The 18,931-nt window shown below is 47.2% G+C and overlaps 7 protein-coding genes across 7 annotated transcripts; 3 read left to right on the forward strand and 4 right to left on the reverse strand.

The window, feature by feature from the left end:
- Positions 1 to 199: 199 nt before the first annotated feature.
- EYB26_006806 (uncharacterized protein) lies at positions 200 to 2,627 on the forward strand (the record flags this gene model as incomplete). The annotated part of the gene is made up of 2 exons (XM_054266079.1): positions 200 to 567; positions 803 to 2,627. 2 exons carry the CDS (start codon positions 200 to 202, stop codon positions 2,625 to 2,627), a joined length of 2,193 nt encoding a protein of 730 aa, XP_054122054.1.
- Positions 2,628 to 2,911: 284 nt separating this feature from the next.
- EYB26_006807 (uncharacterized protein) lies at positions 2,912 to 4,700 on the reverse strand (the record flags this gene model as incomplete). The annotated part of the gene is made up of 6 exons (XM_054266080.1): positions 2,912 to 3,674; positions 3,729 to 3,759; positions 3,814 to 3,881; positions 3,939 to 4,056; positions 4,113 to 4,497; positions 4,551 to 4,700. The coding sequence occupies 6 exons, from the start codon at positions 4,698 to 4,700 to the stop codon at positions 2,912 to 2,914; spliced, it is 1,515 nt and encodes a 504-aa protein (XP_054122055.1).
- A 4,030-nt stretch (positions 4,701 to 8,730) lies between these two features.
- EYB26_006808 (uncharacterized protein) lies at positions 8,731 to 9,684 on the reverse strand (the record flags this gene model as incomplete). Its single annotated transcript, XM_054266081.1, has 1 exon — positions 8,731 to 9,684. The coding sequence occupies one exon, from the start codon at positions 9,682 to 9,684 to the stop codon at positions 8,731 to 8,733; it is 954 nt and encodes a 317-aa protein (XP_054122056.1).
- A 1,575-nt stretch (positions 9,685 to 11,259) lies between these two features.
- EYB26_006809 (uncharacterized protein) lies at positions 11,260 to 11,787 on the reverse strand (the record flags this gene model as incomplete). Its single annotated transcript, XM_054266082.1, has 2 exons — positions 11,260 to 11,552; positions 11,619 to 11,787. 2 exons carry the CDS (start codon positions 11,785 to 11,787, stop codon positions 11,260 to 11,262), a joined length of 462 nt encoding a protein of 153 aa, XP_054122057.1.
- A 1,726-nt stretch (positions 11,788 to 13,513) lies between these two features.
- Positions 13,514 to 15,966, reverse strand: EYB26_006810 (uncharacterized protein; the record flags this gene model as incomplete). The annotated part of the gene is made up of 2 exons (XM_054266083.1): positions 13,514 to 13,624; positions 13,684 to 15,966. 2 exons carry the CDS (start codon positions 15,964 to 15,966, stop codon positions 13,514 to 13,516), a joined length of 2,394 nt encoding a protein of 797 aa, XP_054122058.1.
- Positions 15,967 to 16,546: 580 nt separating this feature from the next.
- Positions 16,547 to 17,894, forward strand: EYB26_006811 (uncharacterized protein; the record flags this gene model as incomplete). The annotated part of the gene is made up of 2 exons (XM_054266084.1): positions 16,547 to 17,031; positions 17,090 to 17,894. The coding sequence occupies 2 exons, from the start codon at positions 16,547 to 16,549 to the stop codon at positions 17,892 to 17,894; spliced, it is 1,290 nt and encodes a 429-aa protein (XP_054122059.1).
- A 330-nt stretch (positions 17,895 to 18,224) lies between these two features.
- EYB26_006812 (uncharacterized protein) lies at positions 18,225 to 18,704 on the forward strand (the record flags this gene model as incomplete). Its single annotated transcript, XM_054266085.1, has 4 exons — positions 18,225 to 18,320; positions 18,395 to 18,426; positions 18,521 to 18,602; positions 18,678 to 18,704. The coding sequence occupies 4 exons, from the start codon at positions 18,225 to 18,227 to the stop codon at positions 18,702 to 18,704; spliced, it is 237 nt and encodes a 78-aa protein (XP_054122060.1).
- Between the last annotated feature and the right edge of the window lie 227 nt (positions 18,705 to 18,931).

Below are 18,931 nucleotides of genomic sequence, written 5' to 3' on the forward strand. Positions count from 1 at the left end.
CGATTAATCAGTCGCCTGGCTGTCACTGCCTCCGCTATCACGTTGTTCTTGACTCTTCTCTCTGCCTGGAAGCTACTCGGGACCCACTGAGACTAGTCGCGCCGCCTGCGTGCTTGGTGCCAGCCTTTTCGCTGGCTGAGGGGCCTTCACTGAAGCAGTATATAAGTTATTATATCCATCGTCAGCTATCTCTCACAAAATGGACGTTACTTCCTCGTCGCCGCCACCAACCCCTCCATCCCCCCATCAAACTCCGCCGTCGCCGTCGCCGTCGCAAACCTCACAGCCGTCGTCGTCTTCCTCGTCGCCCACATCTAGCTGCCCCCTCAAGCCGAATATTGCAAAGAGAATATCTCCAACCGGGATACCCAGCGACATACCAACCAGCATCCCGCGCTCTACTTATAATCCCCCCAAAACCGTGATCGGACGCGCGCTAGGGAACGAGCTGCATACGGAAGCCCACAAGCCTGTGCAATTGACCTCTCAGCGCCGCCTGTCCAAGGACGGAGTCGGGATGGCCCTGTCTGACACTCCGATTTCTACCGCGCCGAGTTCTCCGCAGATGTAAGTCATACATATCCGAGGTTGTGTTGTTTTAAGAGTCATGTTGTTTTTTTATATTTTGTGTTGAATGTTTGTGTTATCTTATCTGTGATCGGCAATGCGAGATGATGTCGCGTTGAAGATTTTAAGATTTTTCTGCCCCGCGCTTGTTACACACGCATACTTGAACATCAAAACATGGCTATTGATCACATCGCATCACATCACCTTGCAAGTCATCTTACTGACAATATAGACGCGCGCAATTACAAACACCCACCTCGTCCACCGCCACAACTCCCAAACCCCGCGCCACAACCCTCGACATCCCAGGCCTCACCCGATCCAAAGTCTCGCCCGATGGACGCATTCCTGAACGCGATCTCGGTTCCAAGCTGATTATTGTCATGGTCGGCTTGCCGGCTCGAGGCAAAAGTTACATCACAAAGAAGCTGGCCCGGTACTTGAATTGGCTGCAACATGACACGCGCATCTTCAATGTTGGAGAGCGACGGCGCATCGTAGCTGGCACGGGTGGTCAGGACCCGTCAATGATGCACGTCAGGGCTAGGACGACTAGCTCGATTGATCAACAACTCGTCGAATCTGTGCGTCGGATGAGTGTGACTGCAGTCACGTTTGCCGCGTCGCCTCCTTCGCTGCCTGAAAAGGCTGATGCACCCCCACCGCCGCCTCTGTCGATTTCACCGCCTGCTGAAATCCTGGTCAATGGTCAACCCGTCGACGCTCCGGGACCAACGCTGCTGTCACCAAGAGAGAGCTTGGCTGTCGATGCAAATGTTGAACCGAAGCGCGAATCTATCGACCAGTCTGCCGCTTTCTTCGACCCTCGAAACCGCGAAGCAGTCCAACTCCGCGAACAGGTTGCGCTGGCCACATTGGATGAATTGCTGGATTATATTCTTGATCAGGGTGGTAGTATCGGTATTCTGGATGCAACAAACAGCACACTTGAGCGTCGCAAGACGATCATGGACCACATCCGTCGACGAGCCGGTCCGGAGTTGGGCGTGCTATTCCTTGAAAGCCGCTGTGTCGATCCTGTGTTGCTGGAATCGAATATGCGACTGAAACTGTCTGGCCCAGATTACCGAACTCAGGATCCCAGCAAAGCGCTCGAAGACTTCAGGAAGCGAGTGGCTCTCTACGAAAAATCCTACGTCCCTCTGGGCGAATACGAAGAACTAAACGACATGCCATACGTACAAATGATAGACGTCGGCCGAAAAATCGTCGCACACCAAACAAACGGTTTCTTATCCTCACAAGTTGTTTACTACTTACTTAATTTCAACCTTTCCCCCCGCCAAATCTGGATCACCCGCCACGGCGAAAGTATCGACAACCAACTAGGCCGTATCGGCGGCGACTCGGAGCTGAGTGAAAACGGCCACAAATACGGCAAAGCACTCGCCAAATTCATCGACTACCAACGTCAGAAATGGGAAGCATATCAAACGCAGAAAGCCATGACCAGCCATTTCCCACCTCACCCTGGTGACAGTACACCACCAAACCCATCGTACGGAACACAGAGCACTAAACTGCGCAATTTCTGTGTATGGTCTTCAATGATGAAACGCGCTATTCAGACTACATCGTATTTCAACGACGACGATTACGATATTAAGCAGATGCGAATGTTGGACGAATTATATGCCGGCAAGATGGAAGGTCTGACATACGAGGAAATAAAAACCCAGTACCCAGAGGAATACGAAAGTCGTCGGAAACAGAAACTTCAATATCGATACCCCGGTCCAGGTGGAGAAGGGTATCTGGACGTCATCAATCGTCTGCGAACAGTCATAGTCGAAGTCGAGCGCACAACCGACCATGTTCTACTGGTTACGCACCGCTCCGTCGCACGTGTCTTGCTCGCATACTTTTTAGGGTTGGATAGGGATCACGTCGCCGGTCTCGATGTCCCACTGGGTGTATTGTATATGCTAGAACCCAAACCATATGGCGTTGATTTCAAGGTGTATAAATACAACCCTGAGACGGAGTGGTTTGATTACATGCCTGATTTTGAGTTGCATCAGGCTCGAACTATCTAATATTTTTCTTTTTCTTTCTTGTTTGTCTGGTGTGGATCATTGAGTCTGGCATTGGTGGTTTAATTGCATTTACGGCTTGTTTATTTGGTATTTAGATGGATTGCATGGTGTTGGCGTTCGGATTGAATGTATGGGTGGATATCGATGTATGAATTATGTTTTGATGACTGAATTATTGACTGGGTGTACATGTTTTAACTTACCAATCTCTGTTTTCTATAATGAACAAACAATTTGAACCACGTCATTTATATTCAGTTTATTATTATATTCATATCTACATGTCATGAACCAGGCTTATTCCCACCCTCATCACCACTACTATTATTCCGCTCATGGTTGTTGGTATGGTGGTGGTGATGCTGATATCCACTCAGCCCCGGATACCCATACTTTGAAAAACTCCTCCTCCAAATCGACAATGGCCGTCCGTGTCTATCGGTTGTCCCGCCTTCGATTACATTGTGCTCATTGCGCGGATTTGTGGGGTCTGGTGTCACGGTCTCGTAGCGGATTGTAAATGAGTCGTGTCGGGATATGTGGGACATTTCTATCTCGTCCTCGTCTTCTTCGAAATGGTTGTTGTGGTGGTGGTGGTTGTTGTGGTCGTCGTCGTCGTCGTCATCGGAGTCGAGGATGCTGGTTTGGGATTCGACGTCTGTTTTGGAGTTCATGCTTTTGCTGGGCAGGTTTGAGTATGAGGGTGATGTTGGGGAGAGTTGTTGTTTCTTGTTGATGTGGGAATCGCGACTGCTTTTGCTGATTAAGGTTGAAGACATGCGGCTCTTCCGATCGAAGTGTTGGAAGGAGCCTTGTCGACTGCGGTGTTGTGTTGCGCTGTCCCTGACCACTGCTGCGGGCGGTACAATGGGACCTTTACTATCGTTTTCTCTGTTGTGTTGGGCCAAAAATTGTCGCCCCTTTTTGCGGTAGTCGGAGGATCGCTCGGCTGAGCGGCCGCGGAAGATGTTATTTCCAAAAATGGTTTCGAGAAGGGGCGCGACAGTGGGGATGCAGGCTGCTATTATAATCGTGTTTCCTTCGATGCTGGGGGGATGTTAGATTGGGGATAGAAAGGGCAGGGGAGGGGAGGAGGTGTACCTCGTCCATAGGAAGACGTCAAGGGATGTATCTATCAGAAGCTGTCAGTACGGAGTCATTGAGATAAGACAATGGGTGGACGTACATGTATAATCAGTCAGAACGTCCAGACCGGTTAGACGAGTTGCTTTGTAAATCGACACCGCGCATGCACTGGTATCATCAGCATGACCTTCCAAATGTTTCCATGGGGTGGGTGATAGGACGTACAAAATACCCATTCCAAGAATAAGCATCAAGCCGAGTTTCTTCTTCCGATTCATCTGTAACCTATGTAGTACCGTCGCTGGATATATTGCTAGGAACAGGTCTAGGAATGCCGACAGTGCTATACCCTCAATCAGTCATCATCCTCTCTCATTATCAACGGATGGCAATGTATACCTCCTGCCCCAATAGAATAATAAGCCAGCACACTCGGATCCCAGCACCTTACACCCGGCAGATCATGTATCGCTGGCGTCCAAACCGCTCTCGTCGGCGAACACTGCGCAAACAAGATAAACACACAGCCGAAAATAATCAAACTCATCGATCCGACCAGCACCCAAAGAAAAATCGTAAATCGCCGGGTTGGATTCAATATCCGAATTAGCAAAGCGGTAACACCCAGTTTCGGCACTGTGAACGAAAATATCCCCGGAGTGAAGGAGATGGTGCTGTATAGTAATGCGTTGCGTTCTTGTTCTTCACTGAGCAGGGTGCTGTGTTGGCCCATGCCCCAGTGGATTGAGACTGTGACTAGGATGGCGAAGAGGAAGCAGCAGAACTCCAATACAAATCAGCATCTGCAAGCGCCCAAAAGAATGGATCGGGAAGTACCAAAGAAAAAGCCATCAGATAATCATCCAATCCAATCTTATTCACAATCTTGCTTCGGGTATACAGCCTCGCGCCGGTGAATATGGTGCTGACTGCCACAAAGGCCCAGATTATGCCCTGGGTGGCGCCGACGGAGACCTCGTCGGCCATGTCTGTTTCTTTCAGGAGTGCATGTAGTCTGTCTGTTCTGTCGTGACCAGTCCCAGCGGTATGGATTTGACAGATCTGATCGATGGAACGGATGAGATGGGAGTACGGAGTTTTGATGTAAAGTTACTCTATGATTCACTCATGCATGCATGTAAAAGCGCGGATCGGAGGTTAAAAAGGAAGATCAGAAACTCGGAGAAGAAAAGATCAGCCGAGGAAAAAGAAACAAGACTCTGTACGCCCCCTCATATTGTCGGGGAGTCTTCAACATCCAGACTCCAGCACGCCTATAAGACAGAACAATAAGGTTAACATGGCGGCCGCAAATTCCATTCATTGTCCGGAGTAACTTGTCAGTACGTACTAAGCCCGTTGCTAAACCGCTGCTAAAGGATTGCTAAAGCTAGAAAAGGGGAAATTTTTGTCAGATCGGCGGTGTCTGTCATTTGATAGAGGCAAAGTAGGCGAAAGTGGATGCGAATGCCCACTTGGACTGGCACTAGTGCTGACCCTAAGGTAAGTTTACGTGTAGCCAACAGAGTAGCGGTCCACGGGTTTGGGGACTAAACTGTCTATAGTTTATACTTAGACCTAGGTTACCAGATAACGAACGGCGTTCATAGGTCTATATTGCGCTGTGGTATGGTGGATCGATGGTTCGCCGTCTGGATTGTGAACGCGGGGACCAAAGTCTTGACGGAGTCGGGATCAATTGAACCCTAATGAGCCGACTAACTTACGTACCCCTTCGCATCCACGTGAATATTTCAAAAAATCTTCACGAAGTATCTCAGCGGACGCATTCACTTTTGAGTCAGTCTTATCATCTTACTTCGTATGTACATACCAGACATAAACCAACTACATACATACCTAGGCACAACGAAAAAGCATGCAAGCCGTCCAGGGTTGGCACGGGATCGGACCGGGAGACCTTAATATTAACCTTTGAGACTAGGGGAAGTGATCTAATCTCACGCGGAGATTTCCCACGGCCCAAAATTGAATGCAAAGCCGACAGTGTCGATTACTGCCGTATTCGGCATAGATGGGGTCGTTTCTTCAGGTGTTATTGTGCACTGGTAGCCAATCGCGAGTTTTAGATTTTGGGGGTTTCAGGGGTAGAATTTACTTACTACGAGCATTTCTTGGCTACGACGGATGGAATTAGGGCTAGAGCGACGGCATGGGGGCTTGGCGTCAGGCGGCCATAATGGAGACAGACTATGCTGTATAAGGGTATATAAACAGTGTTATTGCTTCTAGAGGAACACATGTCTGGGAAAAATTCTCCCGACTCATGATACTCTAAACCTTACTCCGTAGTTACTACGTATGTAGAAGATTGAACCGTACGTACCGGAGAACGTACTCTGTACATAGGATTGCGGGGATACAATGCCTGAAGCCTTGTCCGGAGTATTAGAACCAACCCCGTTGAGGACTACCATCTTGTATGGTTTCAGAATAGAGTTGTAAATATTGTTATTGATTGAGAACCCCACAACATGGACTCAAGATATTGAATATCGACTTGGATATATATACAGTAGAACCTGGCTATCATGTGAAACTTCTCGATACAAGATCTAGCGTGTGGTGGCCTTTTGTTCATTATAGCTAGGTTCTGCTGTATTGTGAAGGTTGTGGCTTGATGTTATGGCTAAGACCAGCTGAGCACTATAGTGGTACCATTGATTTCTTTTAGGGCTTCGCCCACGCTGCCCTAGATTCTCAGTACCAGTCAAAAGGGAATTACCGGGCAGAGCCGCATCAGGATGGTTATAGGCGACGATCAACGGATCTTTGTTCAATGAGTAGTCCTATTGTACGGAGATTCCTGGACACAAGATCTAGGAATGGGGATGCCTTCTATCCACCATGGCTAGATTCTACTGTAGAGAAAGCTCGTTAAAAATTGTCACTCTCGAATCCTTCAGACTCCTTATTACTGAACGTAAGTAAATCTTCCTGCAATTCTATTGGTCTTGCTATGGACGCCTCACATTTCAGCTGCATATCCCCGCCCCGCACCGAAATTGACTTGACTGTACCTCCATCGACGTCTTTCTCAATCTATATCATCAATGTTACTATAAGCTCTGCTTACCGACATTAACAATGGCGCCTATTTGGGCTAAACTTGAATCTAAGCTTAAAATTACCCGACGGGGTGGCCCCGAGCCTGCGTTAACTTCCCCGTCGACGTCCCAAATAAAGCCTGAACCGGCTCATCGGTCAGCCTCTAGTCACTCATTTTTGACAATTAAAGAATGGCTTTGGAATCAGGCATATGGCAAACTCAAAGCGAGCGAGACCAAGTTAGTCGAAGCATACGAGAAATTGCTATCGGCTGAACTGTAGAAAAAAGACAACCCGAACTCAACAGCTTCGGGTCCGAGGGAAATAAGATAGGGCAGAACTTGGAGACAAGATCCTTGCAGATGCAACAGTTAGTACAATTGGGACTGGAGCGGACGCAGAAAGCAGCGAATATAAAGGGCCGCATCGGTGATGGGTTGGACGTGGTGGATTCTCTAAGGGGAATAATGGACCAGGCCGTGAGCGCATCAGCAGAGGCATCTATCGCCTGGGTTGGCATCTTCTTTGGGCTTGAGGCCAAGAACTGAGATGTTTAATCCTCTTTGGCATTGCCGACAACCGATAAATCCTGGCAAACCCAGTCAAACAGGCAGCTACTAATCGTAACGGGATTGCCTACGTCGTATTGAGAATGAAATGGTAGTGGGATTTGGCGGGTCTCCTTCTTGATGAAGACAAAATAGAGAAATCCTCAGCTAGGCTACGAGCTAGATTAGAGGAACATGTTACCCAGCCCTATCAAAAATTGCTCTTGTTCCAGATCAAGTGTGCCTGCATTTACTACCAAAATCAAGGTATCGTTCTCATAAGGGACATGTTCAAACTTGATGATTGGGAGACTCAGATTCAAGAGATAAAAGACGCTGAAGCTGCAGTGCAAAGGGACTCGGAACAATACAACTCTGAGCAGGTCAAGTCCCACCTCCATGATCTCGCGGTGACTGCACACTCCCAAGAGAAGAGACTCGGAGATGTCTTTTAGGCTATCCGGGATAATGCCAAACAACAGGAGAGACGGCATGAGGGCAGGGCTATAAGGACAAACAATGCATCAAGGATCTTTACGTGACGGACCCTCGCGAGAATAAGATAAGTATAGAAGATACGAAGGGTGGCCTTCTCAAGGACTCCTACTGCTGGATCCTTGACCACGCCGATTTCCAGCGATTTCGAAGTGATCCGGTGCATGTACATCGACACTGGAGGTCGGCATGACAATAATGCGCCTTTCATTCGACCCGATCAATAAGTCCCGTCTATTTACGAATACCGGCGTTCTAGATCTCGATATACACTCTATAGCAGATGAACCAATCACTGAGGCTTCCTCACTAGGGTTTGTTCGACGTGGCTATGGAATAAGTACTGATTATAAATGGATAACAAAAGATGGGAACAGAATGCTTTGGCTGCCTGCAGAGTGTCGGGCACAGGCATTAGTCGTAACAGAATCAATTGTGGCCATCGTCAACCGCTCAAATCGTGTGATGATGATGCAGTTCTCCTAAGCAACGGAGCATGAACGATTATCATCTCGTTAAATATACTGAATCAAATAATTTTCATATGTTACACATCGAATTAAATGTTGAGATTCTCTCGCTCTCTTGCTTGGTACCAAGATGTTGTTCTGATTCTGCTTTCCTCCGATTTTCACTCCTACTTCATTTAGCGGTCGTAGCAAATCGCCGTTTCCTTCATTTTATTAACCTTTTTAGATCAAGCTGAAACCTAGCCTTCTTAATGTATAGACTTAGTCAGAATGATATATCGAAAGTTTCTTGAGGACTAATGTCTCTCACATTTTTCAGCAACTCCTGTTTATAATTATGGTCGTTAGGCCGTTTTATTTCACAGTTAGTATCTGACGCAGATTCCCTGCTAACACAGGAATGTCTCTCGAATTCTCATATGTCGTTTAATGCATCTAACATGTTTGTATATTGTCTAGGACATATTTCACTCCGTGGACAACAACGTCCGGCTGAGTCAACTGAATGAAATGTCCACTCTCGCGGGCATATACAAGCTTGCTCTTTGTCGAAATCTTCAGCCATTCCTTCATAAGACTCTCACTCTTCTGATCAGCCGTCCTGATCAACTCTCTAACATGACCCCTTTGCTCCTCAGTGCCATTCCCTCTCTCAACTCCCGCTTTGTACAGCCCAGTCCAATCCCTACTCCGGAAGCTGCCAATAACATAAACCGGCTTGTCCCCAAGCAGTGGATGTTGTTTATTCAACTCCTTCTTTCGCAGTGTCTCAAAGCTCAGTGCGTACTGCTCCTCATCCTCCTTGTGCGCAATCAGTTTGTACTTTTCGGTGGATTCGTCGCTTTGGAAAGCATCCCACTCTTCCTGCATCAATTTATGCTCTGCCGCAACGCCAATGCCAGAATAAAAATCAACACCTTCGGCAATGGCTAGGAGATTTGGATCATTTACGTCCAGAACCAGTGGCGCGATCTCATGGTTGGCGTCGACGAGCACCAGGCCGGCGATATGTCGACCAATTCCCGTCAGGGCGATGAACTCACTTATGAGTACACCGGCCCAGGAGTGACCCACAATGATGAGAGGATTCTCAATGGGGGCGTTCTTGACCAAGAGCGAAAGCTCTAGAGCAATATTCTCGGCCGTGGGCTCCAGGGGCGACAGTTCCGAGTTACGATAGCCGGAACGGTCATAAGTATAGCTTCGCAGCGAGGGAGGAAGAAGCCGCACCACGGCTGCCCAGTTGAGACTGGAGCTTGCTACGCCCGAGATGAATAGGACGACGGGTTCATTGGAGTTGTTTGGTTCTGGCCCGTGGGCATATAGGGCGAGGGAGTGGGTGCCAATGTTGATGGGGCTGGCGTTCGAAGAGAGAATTGATGGGGACATTGTGAGGTATTATGTTTGAGTTATAGGCTCCAGGTTCCAAAGCCCTAATGAAGTGGTTTATGAGATATAAATCGGACGACTCCCGTCAAATCCAGCGCAATATCAATTCTTTCTGACTACTATGGCGATTATAAAGGGTTGGCAGAGAGGTATTTATACCGACAACTTCACAGGCATAACCACATGTGTCAGAGTTAGTGTCTCCATAGTATATGCTTCGTGACGTGATTTCAAGTCATTATTTGATGTGCAAACATTCTATTCTTCTATAGGAAGGTCAGAATAGTTGCATGTAACTTATTAATATGCAGGATTAGTAACTAAGTGGTTTGCATTGTTTGTTTGGATGATTTGCCTAACTACACTGTTTGCTTCCTTTGTACTGTTTGTTTTCCACTTGGTCTAGGTACATGGGTCATCTGATCACGACGGCCCTAATTGGTTTATTGACCAACTACAACTATTTATCAGGCATGATGGATTAATAGAATCGTGACATCGAGGCTGGTCGTATCTATGAGTCAACAAACCCCTCGAATAGATATGTTGCAGTTGATGTATGAACTGTCTGATTGCTGGGATGTTTTCGCCGGCGCTTCGAAGTAATGGCCCCAAGTCGATTGATCCCGGTAACAAAAATCAAGTCAAATACATGGTATTCTACCATTTACTGCAGTTTCAAATTCTTTCAATCCTAATTTCTCAGTTTTGTGACTCTCCACAATGATCCGTAGTAATGGGTTGTCTGAAGGTTTCCACTCTAGGCTTGTTGGTGATATTTCGTCACTTGACGTAAGTAGTTGCTCAATCGTATACTCGAATGTATCCTGATTGTGGAATGTGGCTCCTCCCTCTGGCCCTTGGCCAAATAAACAGGTCAAGGAGGTAGCCGAGCATCTTGAGAACCTTAGTGAAGAAATCTGCCATATGCTTGTTTTTCCATGAGTTCGTCCAACATGGGTCCATCAAGACAAAATGGTGAGATGCAGTCAGGTTGAATCCCGTACCTCCCTTTCCTGTTGTCATGAACCATAGCTGCAAGTGCTGCTGGCCATCCTGATCCTCACCTTGGAAGCGACGAGCTTAAAGAATGCGACAGCAGTTTTGCAGACGTTTTCGACAATTCGACAACTAGAAACGGTGTGTAAGAAGAAGAAAGTGAATGGTGGCCGGAGCGCTTGTATCATAGATCATTGGTTGTTTTTCTTTGCCCGAATTTGTGGTTTTAATTTTCAAATGTTGCCTTGCTGCTTCGCTTTCAACAGATTCGACTTGATGCCTGTCTCTAGAAGCCAGACCCAACAGATGTTTCTACCGTTTGTCATCTTCTCTTTTTTCGCTTATCATCTCATCGTCTGATGGGTGATTCACCCAATGCATGACGAAATTTTGCAGCTGCTGTCAGTCACCACGGAGACCCAATAATGTGGTCCAGATTTCGACTTGTGGTAGAGATCTTCTGGTTTGCGCTCTGGAATGGGAAGCATGAACTGTGGAAGTAACCCGATAGTAAGCAAGCCCAGCCGCTGCGAGCATGTGCGTACTGCATCAATGGGGAGGTTGGATTACCGTGGACTATGGACCACCGCTGAGAGAGATATCGACTGATTCTTGGAGAACGGTACTAATGTTCCCGGCTAGTCTGGGTCCTTCGCATCCAACTCGGCGATACTCTTGCGACCTTTGGGGGTATTTTTTCCCAGGAAGCATTTTTCTTATAGGAAGCAAAGGCCTGAGAAAGCGGCTAACGGGTTTTTGTGCCTTCAAATATACTGCGGTACTCGAGATGCGCGAGCAGATATGTCGGCGGACCTCGATCAGAGGAGGCGAGGAATGTGTGAAGTGCATGCCGTGTCTCTGAGGAAGTCCTGTAACGTTTGACAAGGCCAAGTCAGCTCAATCCTTTTCATGACAAGAAAGCAGCTTCACCCTACCTTCTCGCGGACTAACGAAACAAAACACCTTTTCTGTCATCTCCTCCTTCCTCTTCTCATACGACATCTGTGTGAGTGCCGTATGGACCATATTGTAATCTTCGATAGCAATCAATCTCTTATTGGCGTCTTCATAGAACATAATGATGCCCAAGTCGGCGATGTTCATTTAATCGATGGCTGACACCTAGCGCTTGGGCTTGTCAAAACCCAAGCCAGACACCTTGGCATTACCGGTAAGGCAGTGAGTTTGAATCACCTGCACGTCTTGATCGGGGAAGTGTTCGGATGTGTTGCCTTCCCCGCTCATATTTTCGCAAACTCCTTCAAATCCTCGGTAGCGTGTCTGATATATGTCAAATTCGTCTCTTCCCAATCGTATCAATCCGAATCATTCTTCCTCAGTGCAACATTCTCGTGTTGTAGTGGAGAAAACCGTGCCAACGGCACACGGATTCGCGCATTTTGGTAATTCGTACACGAGATATGGCCGTTTCAATATTTGTTTTGAGGTTGATACCTTTTTCTTTTATGTCTGACACAAGGTACTGTCTGGTATGACCCAGATCATTCTTTAGTTCCCCCAATAGTAGGGTTTCGGTGAATCCCCAAATACGAGACTCCTTGAACATGTACATGGTTTTGACGATGCCAGTCCCAAGTCCTCGTTGCTTGTAGCATTCATCATCGAGAATCCAACCCCACGATATCTCGTGTATCTCCATCGTTGACGGCAGTAGCTTGTTGTTGTTCGGGACTTTATCCCGATGCCAACCCATTCGACATCGTTTTTCATTCGACGATGGCAACCGCTGGTTGAGGTCATGCTTGTTGCTGCAATTTCTAATGTAATTCCCTTGTTGCTGTTCGCCACTTCAGAAAATCCATGTGGACATCTATCAATGCCATGCTTCAGGCTAAAGCACTTCTCGCATTCCTGAAATGTTATGCATCTTGATGCTATATGCCATTTGCTTGTCTAGTTGGGCTAAGTTTTTATTCGACTTCAAAAGTGTGCTTGCGTGGTTTGGTAGCGCTAGGAGTGATGTTTGTCTCGCCCCGAGTCTGGTTGCAGTAGCTTTATCCGGCCATTTACTCGTAGCGGTGCGGCGTATCATGTTGACCACGTATCGCAGAGGAGAAATTAGGAGTCTGGGCAGTGGCCGAGACTGTATTCTGCGCATGCCAGACTGATAAATCACGTAAAATGTAGGATTTTGAAATGATATGGAGCGTGGCGAAAGCTCCCGATACAAAAATATATATATATATATGTATATATACGAGTAGAAGATACCGTCAAGCTCAGCAATCCCTGCTTATACGAAGGAGAATAAATCAAAATGAGGAAGACGAAAAATCCTCATCAGGGGGGCAGAAGACCTCTTTTTATACCCAATCCTGAAAAGGGGGCATATGACAAAGCTTTGAAGGAGTTGCCCGCATTGTAGGGCGTCTTGTCACCGACAGAAGAATTAGGCAATATCAAAGAGAATTGTAAGAATGATGCCCCAGACAGACAATGGCAAACAAAGGCTGGAAAGGAAATGAATGGCGGTGGTTAAATGGAGTGTGTCGGCGAGATCTGTGGACGTTTCCGAGGTTGTTCGGGAAGAAATGATGGAAGGCGTTGCCCATTGTCCTTTGGCCGGTCATTGTATTACGTAGGATCCCGAAGAAAATTGTAAATTTCATTGATGCCTAAGGTACGTACCGGGGTATAATGAAAATGTGTTCATTGCGTTCTTTGTCTTCTATGATACCTACTAGATGACTATGCTACATTCTCGTCAAGACAATTGACATGATGCTGTACATTGGTAATTCGGCTATGTTCATATATGATATTGGATACTGACCGACGTTGCAGTTGTAAATTAGATACTCGAATCAACTCAAGCGTTGCCCTGCACGGTGAAAAGAGGCTCTGTGGTTGTGGTATTCATCAAATAAGCAACAACACCCGGATACCCGCTGCGATGCGCTTCGTCCAAAGCCGCTTTGTACTGTAATTTACATGTCAGTGATTGCCCAATATTATAATGAACTGATTGCGGAGTCTTACCTTGAAACCAAAGTTCAAAAGTAGTGCTGCGGCGAGACCGATGCAGACAACAAGTGGGCCAAACATGTTGTCAAGATCCTTGCCACTGCGCTGACGGATCAATCGCGCTCTCTTCTCATGCATATACCAGCCCCATACGGATGCAAAGACAGCGAAGAATGTGTAGATAATGGCCAAAACTTGTGCGATCATGTTGTCCATGCCCGCGGCGTTGTATAGAGCTAGTGATAGCGAGGCAAGCAGGATGCTGACGTGTTGCCACTTGATGAACGTTCGCTGGTTGGCTAACCACACCTTGGACTCAACACGCACTGGTCCTGTATCCTTGATCCAGACCTCAGGGGCTGAAACACCAGGGGGAAGTTTAGAGGTTCCCCGATGTGCCTGTGCATATCGAGACATGGAGAAAGATGGGAACAAAGTACCCAGGTAAGAAGTGCTTGTTGCCCCTTCTCGGCTCTCCGCAGGCTGAGTGGGTGTCGCTTCTGCTGCTGCAGATGGCTGGCTAACCTCTGTTGTACGGGGGATGTCTCTGGCAGTGATCTGCTTCGAAGTGCGTTCGACGACTGGTGATGCGCCGCTCATAATCGCCGATCGTCCAGGAGATGACCCTCTTCCAGCACCCATACGCGATATGGGTGATCCCATCATTGTCTGTAACGGGCTAGCTTTCGTTCCCAAAAAGCTTCCAACAACAAGTTCTTCCTCCGCACGCTGTGCTTCGCGCTCCTGTTCCTGTTGGAATGCCGTTTCAGGATCTTGACGAATATCATTTTCGAGCTCACCGAGCCAGAATGGTAGAGAGTTGATATTGTCCTCAAATAGCTGTGCCACTCCATGAACGAATTTAGAGAATCGTGGAGCTTCTTTCACGAGATGTGATACCATGAGATCATGCAACCATTCTACATTACGAACACCATGTCGCAATTTGATCTCTAGCAAGGCGTGAGGGAAGCGCACAATCTCGCCCTTATTGATAGAGCTGAAAGGGTACTGCATCGCCAAATCATCGATATCCCTGCGATGCCAGTCTTCTGGATCACGGCATGGTCGTTGGGGATCTAAAGCGTCCTCTCGGATGAGCGCAAGGTTGGTGTCTAGCGAAATACGGATGCGAGAATCTCCGGGAATCTGGAATGCGGTCCTGGTATAGTTTGCGCGAAGCATGGGCTGCAACTCATTCTCCTTGATGAATGACTGGAGCTCTTCTACTTCATTTTTCAAAGCCTTGGCTTCTTGGGACTCGCCGTGAGCTCTGTCTTCGAGACGAGTTACCTTTTTCTCAAACTTGTATTCACCTTTGAGGAATTCCTGGACGTGCTTTTGCTTGAGTTGCAGTCGTACCTCACGGCTGCGATCTTCTCCCACAATTTTCTTCTCCAGGTAGATCGCTGGAGCTTCGTTCAAGTCTCCGGACCAACGGAGTCGCAGCGAACCGGCCTCTGGAGCGCGTGTGACTTTCTGGTTGTATAGATCGAATGATGAGTTATCAAAGTATAACGATGTGATTGCCGGATCTTTTTGCGAGACATCCAGTTCCTTGGAGGTTGTGGGGTTGTATAGCAAGACAGGCAGACGACGCAGAATATGGGTCTTGACCTCCACAACATTGTCCGGGTGCACCCAGAATTTATACGAAACGTACGCATCGTGACCGAGACGACTGTCGCTGCTAATTTCTTGATTTTCTGTGTCTTCAAGGCCGCGGAATTGGCGTGTAAAGGTGTACATCGCAGATAACCGATGCAAAAGAGGCGAGTAATCTTCAGAGTTGAAAGACAATTGAGATAACCTGACCTGGAGAAGTGGCCGAATTCGATAACGTGCACCGCGCTTACGGTCATGTTTCTTTGCAGCCTTGAGGAAGCCGGAAAAGTTAATCCGGCTGTATCTCTCCAACTCGCTCACCTCCTTGGTAATTTGGTCGAGTTCTTGGACAACCTCATTTACAATCTCTTTCCGCTTATCGTCAGATGCCTCATCTTTGTCGCCGGTGGGCTTTCTGGCGAGAGGCATAAGCTTAGCCTCGCAAGCATTAGTGCGGTCTCGCAATTGCTGCGACATTTCCGACTGGAAGGCATTGACCTTGTCCAACTGGACATTGATCAATTCCTGCACAAACGATTCCTCGTCTATTTCGGTCCATGGCTGGGGTTCCGAATCGCTGTCGTCTCCGTTAAGTTCGCGTTCGCGTAGAAGGCTCTTGAGCTTTGCGTAGTCAATGTACTTCCCCTCCCATGGCGGGTATATGGAAGCTTTAAGCGTTTTTCCGAAACGCATGGTGAAAATCTAGACTGGACTGGCAAACTAGACTTGTTAAGCTCAATTGTCATCAATTGGTCCCAAAGAGGTCTTAAGAACGACCAGGAAACAATTCAATGATCAAAATATCCGTGAACTGGTTCTGGGCGAATTGTAGAGAATACGAAGGGAAGAAGCCCATGCAAGATGAGGATGAGATGAAGAGAAAGAAGCAAAGAGAGCTCCGCAATCGTCATGGATTCCTTTCATTGGAGGGGCACGTGCCTCCGATGCAGCCTGTTTATGGACGGGAGCAATTACGAGATTGTGATTGGCTACTGATAGGGCGTCTCCACCTTCGAGCAATCAATGCAAACACGCGATAAGTGAGGTTACCTCGGAAGGATGTCATAATCGGAGGATTTGCAGCGCAGCTTACTACATATACATATACAAGAATAGTTTAAGTCGTCAATTGCCATTCCTGGTGGTGGTGATATTGTGAATAGTTCTTATGAGGAGTGCTCATATTAGCTTGTTGCCTGTATTTTTTGTTCAATTCTGCATTCGCCGAGGTTACACAAGCATACGGAGCATAATCGTCCCAATCTGAAATACAATGGCATCCCCGACAGACACAATCGATTCACCCACGTTAATCGAGTCCTTCCATGATGCACTGCTCAACATTCACGAGAATCCATACCCTCAAGTACCAAATCCACCCAACTGCAAAAAACGTGCCTCGGTAGCCGTCATACTTCGAGTCCGGCCCCAATATAACCACCTCCCACAATCGCCAGTCAAAGGGACAGATAAAACAGCTTCAACATCTCGGCAACTCAGCGAATTTTTTGCCCAGGACTGGGTCCAACATGGTGATCCAGAACTATTATTCATCAAAAGAGCATCGAGAGTTGGTGACCGATGGACAGGACATGTAGCGCTTCCCGGTGGAAAACGAGACCCGGAAGACCAAGATGATAAGGCCGCCGCTGTGAGAGAAGCGCAGGAAGAGGTTGGGTTGGATTTGACTACGGAGGATTTGATATATATCGGCAATCTTCCGGAGCGTGTAGTGACTACCTCGTTTGGCAGTGTTCCGTAAGCGCACGCAACTTCTCCTCGAATCTTCAAAGGTAGGCTAACGTTATATTGATAGGTTGATGGTTTTGTGTCCGTTTATATTCCTGTTGACATCCAATAACGCCCCCGACCTTACCCTCCAGCCCACAGAGGTAGCGTCGATCCATTGGGTCTCGTTGAGAGCTTTACTATCACCATCGTTACGTTCCGTGGAATACGTCAATGTCTCAGCGCGCTATGCCAAACAGTATGGCCTGATAAGATGGGGTTCATCGCGCTGGATGACTGGCATGATGGAATTTTCAGCTCTGCGACTTTTACCGACCGAAAGTTTATATTGCAGCACTACTCCAGGGTTTCTCCCGGACGAGACTCACCAAAACAACATCTCTTTCTTACAGAGATTGAATCCTTGGGCTGTGCGACAAGTGCCGCATGGTGAAAAAAACCGGGAATTACTCCTATGGGGTCTTACACTCGGAATTATGGCAGATTTCCTGGATTTGATGCCTCCGCACAACGCCGTTGATCTTTGGAAACATCCTACATTTACTGCTCCTGATTTGCGGTTAATAATTTCGCTCCTCACCTACTCCATCCGTAAAAGGAATGCGACGAAGGTCAGAGCTACTCGGAGACCCAGTCAAACCGCGGCAGATGACTCAACCATGGCGCTATCTGTTGAAGATGTGAACGGGCAGACTCTTAATGCTGATACTAAAGATGGAACAACAGTTTCTGGTCATGAGCATGCGACTGCTATCCTATTACAGGGCTACTATGACCGACTAAGGCTGTCGTTGGGCGTATTTGCTGTCTGGAGGCTGGGTCTGGCATCAGTTGCGTTTTATTATATATGGAAGACGCTACGACGGCCATGAATGGCATATTTTCTGATAGACAAAATGATGATAGACCAACTAACCTGTACAAGCTAGCCCCATCTAGATTTGATTGATTATGTACTTGCAGCTGTCTGGCAGAAGAGGCTGTGATTGGCTAAGACGGCAGAAGCTACCCCACACGTAACATGTTACCTTTGATAAACAATCAAGTCGTAAGATCAACCAACATCAACAACACTTGAGCAATTGAATACAGATCGTGCTCCCCCAAGCCCTGTACGCATTGCCGTCAGTACAATTTGCTATACTACATCTGAAATCTCCAGAATTATCAACTATCTCATCAAATCTCAAAACCAGAAAAACATGGTCGCGACGCAAAAGCTGTACCCTCGAGGTACCATGAAGCGCATCGTCAAGGCACACGCTGGTCGCAGCATTAGCAAAAATGCAGACGTTCTGGTGGGTAATTTTCTTGCTATTCTCATTCCTTATTTGAGAACCTTTGAAGAGCTCTAAACTGACTTGCCCATTAGATTTTTCTCGACTACATGCTGTTCATGCAAGAGTATGCACCCCATTCCCCCGATCTCCCGAGACCTCATTCGCAATCAAAGTCTTTACCGCCGTACAATTTACTTATATACTCCAAAAATCAATAGACTCATGCGCGAGGCATCAATTCGATCCCGAAAAGCTGGCGAAAAGGGTATCTCAGCAAAGAACATCCGCAGAGTTACAGAAGTTAGTGCAACCATTCCAGTTTCTCGGTTGCCCACCACCAATGAGCAATACTGACTCGAGTTATTATTGGAATAGTCTACTCTCCGGAAAATGAAAGGATAGCGATCTTCCTTTGTCGATTTGTTTGTATGCTACATTAGCGGGTCGGGCGTTTTGGATGGGTGTATATATTGATTTATTCTGGGATGGGGTGGTTTCTGGCGTTTTCACAATAAATTTGGATTTGATTGGAGACCTTCATGTTGTATCATGGCCGAGGGCATGAGATTAGAGAGTTTGGTGTATATGAATCAACGTTGCACTGTGCACATACTCCGTAAAGTATATTT

The sequence above is a fragment of the Talaromyces marneffei genome, chromosome 5 (assembly GCF_009556855.1).
Source record: "Talaromyces marneffei chromosome 5, complete sequence".
NCBI classification, from domain to species: domain Eukaryota; kingdom Fungi; phylum Ascomycota; class Eurotiomycetes; order Eurotiales; family Trichocomaceae; genus Talaromyces; species Talaromyces marneffei.